The following is a 6,600-nucleotide window of genomic DNA, read 5'->3' on the forward strand; positions in this document are numbered from 1 at the left end:
GGAGCAGAAATAATATTTGGGTAAACTCAACCACTGGGTTCCCTTCCTGTACTCAACAAATATTAAAGTAATACACATGTATATGCTAGAAGTTTGATAATGAGATAAAGGTACATAAAGGTCCTTCATTTTTTTACATATTCTTATAATATCGAACAATGTATGAAATTGAGAGTTTTGTTTTTCATGTGATGGGGCCCATATTAGCACTATAATGTACCTGTTTGACTGGGGCAGGGCAACTACAGTGGCTCAACCTTAGTGATGTGAGTGCATGCACTGAGTGCATAGTGCAAAATACATTTCTCATGAGAGCCTGCATAAACCTTCTGAAATGTGAAGGTTACATGTCACACACCCATTCAAAAGTCATCTTCATCACTATTTGCATCATGGTGGTGTGACCAAATGAGCAATAATGAAGTTATTAAAAGAACACAATTTAATACTTTTTACAAAAATGGTTTGACTAACAAAAGAGACAATAACTTAGAGATCCACTGTTCAGGAAAATACTGATGACTGAAAACTCCATTCTTCACTGCTAATTAGTACTTTTGTTGACACCCATGGACTTCTCTTTCTATTCTGTAGGCCCCCCTGGGAATCCTGGTCCTCCTGGCTTGCCTGGCACAGCAAGTCCTGGACCAAAAGGAGACATAGGGCTTTCAGGTCCACCTGGGGTCCCTGGTCAGAGAGGACCACCAGGAAGAGGGGTTACATGTAGTCCTGGGTCAAAAGGAGACCGCGGCCATCCTGGCAATCCTGGTAGCCCAGGTGAGGATGTACTGCAAGAGGATTTAAGGGTCTCACATAAACTTTTTTGTACAGCTAGCGATGCTAAATAAGAGCAATGGGATATAACCCAGATGTTCTGGTGTAGCTTTTGCTCTTCATAATGTATGAACATTGATACTTTTAAATCTGTTTTAAGTCCAAAAGATATTTCAACAAATTGGTTCCTTTTATGCTTTGCTAGGTTCTCAGTTGTCACATTTATTAAAATATAATCATTCTCAGTAATATCAGTCTCTGCTTTCCCTGTATATAGGCTATCCTGGCTTACCTGGTCCTCCAGGACCCTCCATACCTGGTTTGAAAGGAGACAGAGGGGACATAGGGCCTAGAGGGAGCCCAGGCCATGCAGGACCCAGAGGAGATCCGGGGCCTCCAGGATCAAATGTGAGTTACCCCAGCTTGTATTTTTAAGGAGTACTTGGCAAATGCCTGTCAAAAAATAGAGAAAATAAAGTCTCCATTACATACTCCATTCATATTTGTATTTTACAATGGAGGTGTGATTTTTGTGTCAAAGTTTTTTTTTTCAAAGTGTATGATAAAATGTGTTTATTGCACCAAAGTGACGTTTTGAGCACACCTGCTCTTCATCAAACTCAAGTGACATAGTATGACGCCTTTTCGAAACACTCTCACAGAGTAATAATGACTAATCAATTATTCACAGTGTGGCTTTTATTTCAGCAGGTTAACCAAGAAGAGATCACTTTCGGCATCATCTGCAATTACATACATACATATACAGTACTGAGCTTTCAAAATTTAACTGCCATACTTTGAGTCTAATCTTTGACCTTCCATTGTTTCTTTCGCTTCCCCAGGATTCAAAAGGAAGACCTGGACACCCAGGACCAAGAGGTGACCCTGGTCCTCCTGGAAGCCCTGGGCCCTCTGGTAATTTGTCATTTTAACTTGAGCCTATAGATTAGGTGCTCTCTTTCAATTCTTTCCCAGACAAAGGCAGGTCTGTCACCACAGAAGAATAATAGTCCACGATTGATTTATGTTTCCACAATTGAAATACATATGGGACAGAAAACATGGGGGACAGAGAAAAGATTTATGAGAATGAATTCCACTTGTTTTGCTTGTTTGCTTGAAGGGTGTGAAGACAAGTAAAAATTCTTGCAATCTGATTATAATCTGTGTGTTTTAGGTGAAAAGGGAAACCCTGGATACACACCGGGCCCACCTGGTTGGCCTGGGATCAAAGGTTTTCCTGGACGACCTGGTGTGTAAAAACTCTCTCTTATTATGATTCAAAATAACTGGGATTAATAATGAGCCCTTTTCATGTCTTCCAGACTGAAACTGCCTCTCCATCTTAACCCCAGATAACCTGTCTAGCACTTGAGTACTTACCACTACTGATATTTGCAAATTCCAGACTTTACAGAAAACCAGCCATGGTTGTATATGTACTATATATACATATATTACATAATTTGGGGAATAATTTTCTAATTACTGTGCTATCCTTACAGGCTCCAAAGGTCGACCAGCGTTTCCTGATGTGATATATGAACCAGGACCCCCTGGCTTTCCTGGTTTCCCTGGCAATAAAGGAGCCCCAGGGAGGACTGGCCCACCAGGTCCACCCGGCCATATAGGTCCAAAATTTGATCTTGGCTCAATCTGTGCATTGTGATTTTAAGATCTGCCACTACTTTGTAGCTTCAGTTACTCATACAGTATTGTCCAAAGCAATACCAAAGATACTGCACTTAATTTTGTCAGTTAAATATCATTCCATTAACTAATGTATACAGTATCATTGTGTGTGTGTGTTTTTCTTTTGCTGAATAGACAATCCATTCTTGCTTATTAAAACTATATCATGAAAATGAATAACTAACATTCTGTGATACACGGTAATTGTCAATTCTACTAATTCCACCAAGCTGGATTTCTTTGCATTCTGCGACATCCGATCTTGTTTTTTTCCAGGCCGGCCAGGTGCCAAAGGAGTCCGTGGTTCCAGTCCAGTCGGCCAGCCTGGATTTCCCGGCCGCAAAGGAGACAAAGGAATATCAGGACTGCCTGGTGTGTGTTTGGGTTGAAAGGTTGAAAGGCTTTCCATGTGTCCATATCATAGGGTGTATGGGTCGTGCAGTGGCACAACACTTCCTAAGACCCAGGTTCAGTTCTGCCAGCAATATCACCAATTGGGTTGTGCATTCCAAAAACACATCAATCAGAGACACTTTGATCAAAGAATTGGCTGTTTATAGCAAATGCTAACAAGTTAAATGAATCATTCATCATTCATAAACCCATACATGAACATTGTTAAATCAACAATACCAAAAACCAAGCACATAAAGAGGAAGTTGCATGAACTAACACTATGTTAAATTTGTGTTTGTGTGTGGGAGGGATTTTAGCTGGAGAACATGAACCTTGTGTTATGTCCACCGGGTGAAGTTCTTTGCTGGCATATGAAAAGCATATAAAAAAACACAATCTCCTCAGACCAACAGTGAGAGTTAGCAGTGACAAAGACCTTAGTAAAGGATTTCCATCTCAAAACTGGATAAATACTGCTCACATCATAAGATCTGGTCATAAGATTTGGTACTTCATTATAGTTTTTTTTCCCATTAATGGTGTGTTTTTCTGCTGCAGGTCCAACAGGCAGACCTGGAAACCCAGGCCGCAAGGGTCCTCCAGGGTTGCCAGGCAGATTTGATGCAGGTTATGTTGACAGTTTCCTGATAGCCCGACACAGTCAGAGCATTCATGTCCCTAACTGCCCTCAAGGCACCAGCTTTATCTACTCTGGCTACTCCTTCCTCTTCATCAATGGAAATGAAAGAGCTCACGGGCAGGACCTCGGTAAGAGCATGAAAACCTTTATGCCCAGAAATACTGTGCTGATTCTGTATCATAAAAAATTCTTGTTCTTAAAACTGTCTCTCAGGTTCCATGGGAAGCTGTCTCCCTCGTTTCACCACTATGCCCTTCCTTTTCTGTGATACGGAAACCAGCTGCCGCTATGCTTCTCGTAACGACTACTCATACTGGTTGTCCACTGACACACCTTTGCCTCCCAGTATGGTTGCTATCACAGGGGATCAATTGGCCTCCTACATCAGCAGGTGGGATAAGAGTGCCCACACACAAATACACAGACTCATATATATATTACTGTATATTTCCCAAGAAGATACCAAATGTTTGGTCTCTTAAATTAAGTATAATTTTGGTTGTAAACATGACTTTGTTCTTGTTTTAGGTGCTCAGTGTGTGAAGTTAACTCCAATGTCATAGCCATCCACAGCCAGACAATTCGGATACCAGAATGTCCCAGAGGCTGGGAGTCCCTGTGGTTTGGATACTCATTTGTCATGGTAAAGAAATCAATGTTTTTTCTAGGGAATCTGTAAAATTTTTCATATTCCTTTAATTTTCCATTTAATTTTCTTTCTTTGACCTTCATCCAATTTAGGAAACGGGTGTTGGTGCAGAGGGTTCCTCCCAGCCCCTGGTTTCTCCTGGCTCATGTCTTGAAAGTTTCCGCAAAGTGCCCTTCATTGAGTGTCACGGCAGGGGAACGTGTAACTACTACCCTGATTCCTATAGCTACTGGCTGGCCCCCATCAACCCCAGTAACATGTTCAGGTAAACTGTTCGGTAAAAAGTAGAGGATGTATGCCATGGAGAATACCTCCCTTTGCAGTTTAAATCAAATAATTTACAGGGTGGGGTGTATCATCATAAGTTATAAACAGCTGCTAAGTTTGAAAGAATTTCTGTCTATTTAGGTTTTGCATGTCACCTTATAATTACAGTGATGTTTAAGATGTTTTTCCACCCTCCTAATCAAAGGGAAAACGACATGTTCTTGATATTTGCTCCTGAAATGGCTCAACAGGGATCATTTAAGTTTTTCGTATCGTATTATATAAGGAACATTATTTTTGTGATTTGATAACTTTTTGTCAATGAACCATTATGCTGTGTTACTTGAAACTAACCCATTAAACAGCTGTAATCCAGTACTCTACCATTATGTTATATAATAATTTGTAACTGCATCTGAATCGTGTGTGTGTGTGTGTGTGTGTGTGTGTGTGTGTGTGTGTGTGTATTTTACCCTCCTTCTACAGTAAACCTATTCCTGAGACAGTGAAGGGACCCTCTCTGCACAATGTCATTGGCCGATGTCGGGTCTGCAGGAAATCATGGCAACCTGGCACAGATCACGGACGTGGAGACAGTGACAGACGTGGAGACAGTCTTTAACATTCAGTATTTTGTTTTTCAATGTCATGAACACAATGGTTAATGTGAGGTAAAACACTCATTTGATAAACAGGCGTTTTCCTTACAAGTCTGCATTTATGAATCTCTGAATAAAGCACACCTCAGCATTTACAAAATTGCCAGTCATTTTTGATGGCAGTTGTTGTGCAAGGTCTGATGATAATGATGATCTACATTAAAATTAATGACACATTTCATGATCCATTATATCTTACAGAGGCAGTAGTGTGCCATGGTTGGGTAATTACTGTATTTCGGTGGTACACTCAAGGCTCAATAATAGCGGAAAGTAGTAGCAATAAGGATATGTAATGATACTATTAGCAACATGGCACTGTCCTCTTAAGGATGTTTTCTACTTTGTAAATGATTTTACTTTTGTGTCCACCTAGATATCTGTTGTTCTTTAAATGCATCATCCTACATCATTCTCTTTTTTTTTGGAAACTTTCCTCTAATGTAATTGCTGTTAATAATATTAGACAATCCGGTGATATATTGGACACAAGCCATCTGTGACTTAGACAAAGCTAGACTGTGACCATGTACCTTAATAGATAAGAGCACAGCACCTACATTGCTCATGGTGCCATTCACATGTGATACTAAACATATCATGTATAAAAACATGCCCCTTAATGCCTATGACTACTGAAATTATAATGAACCAATTCTTGCAGTGAGTCATGGACACAGTATTTGCTGGTTTGTTCTGAGTGACCTGAAAAGACTGGTGCAGTCCAGTCAATGAATGACGTAAAAACTATTAGCACACAATAAATGACACACGCGTTCCTGTGACATCTGGAGAAGAAGCATGTCGTAAATTTGACCCTCTTGCTTCGGAATTGTTATGTTGTGTTTTCACATCCAAAATATAGAGTCATTTGTGCACTCACTTTAAAAGCATTTCTATGAATTTCAAGCTTGTTAAATGGTGCATGGAAAAGATTAAACTTTATGACTCATATACTGCTTGCAACTTTTTCCAATCCATTTCTAAATGTGCTGTATGGAGGCAGCACTGCAATCAAACACATCAAACTTGTCTCCGTGGCTTAGGGACTGAAAATGCACAAGATCCTGAGTACAGATATTGTGTTGTTGATGTGTTTTTAACATTTTGTCTCTCTCTTTTGGGTTTGTCAATTGGGAGGAAATACATAAAAAAGAAATAATGGTTATTTCTGATATGTAACATTTTAATCTAAGATTCCCCATGCAAGAAAGAAGCCATTATAAAAAGCTGGATAAATATATCATTTTACATACTACAATAGCCTCATTCCTCTTGTGATTTCATCATCTTATTTCTCTGCTCTATTCACTCAGAAAACTATCACTACAGCAATACGCCCCTAAGGAACAGTCATTCAAGTTTGCTCATCCATATCTGTCAGCGTGATCAATAGATGGAAACTCCCTACACAGTATAGCTAGATGCAAAGAGGCAAAGTACCTTAAACAACACTGTGTTCAAAATAATATTGTTTTTTGGCATACAGATATTCCAAGGTATCGATTGCTCAGAGTCAG

The 6,600-nt window shown here is 39.8% G+C and overlaps 1 protein-coding gene across 2 annotated transcripts in view; it reads left to right on the top strand.

Moving 5' to 3' along the window:
- LOC137194151 (collagen alpha-5(IV) chain-like) overlaps positions 1-6,034 on the top strand; it is a 30,069-nt gene extending 24,035 nt beyond the window's left edge. For both annotated transcript variants that reach the window (XM_067605759.1, XM_067605760.1), the window contains 11 exons: positions 595-777; positions 1,052-1,182; positions 1,620-1,692; positions 1,955-2,029; positions 2,283-2,408; positions 2,746-2,841; positions 3,424-3,633; positions 3,719-3,896; positions 4,034-4,148; positions 4,247-4,419; positions 4,908-6,034. In XM_067605759.1, the coding sequence (XP_067461860.1) occupies positions 595-777; positions 1,052-1,182; positions 1,620-1,692; positions 1,955-2,029; positions 2,283-2,408; positions 2,746-2,841; positions 3,424-3,633; positions 3,719-3,896; positions 4,034-4,148; positions 4,247-4,419; positions 4,908-5,043 (1,496 nt within the window). In that variant the 3' untranslated portion in view covers positions 5,044-6,034. The remainder of the gene's footprint in view (positions 1-594; positions 778-1,051; positions 1,183-1,619; positions 1,693-1,954; positions 2,030-2,282; positions 2,409-2,745; positions 2,842-3,423; positions 3,634-3,718; positions 3,897-4,033; positions 4,149-4,246; positions 4,420-4,907) is intronic.
- Positions 6,035-6,600: the final 566 nt, after the last annotated feature.

This window comes from Thunnus thynnus, chromosome 12 (genome assembly GCF_963924715.1).
Source record: "Thunnus thynnus chromosome 12, fThuThy2.1, whole genome shotgun sequence".
NCBI classification, from domain to species: Eukaryota; Metazoa; Chordata; class Actinopteri; order Scombriformes; family Scombridae; genus Thunnus; species Thunnus thynnus.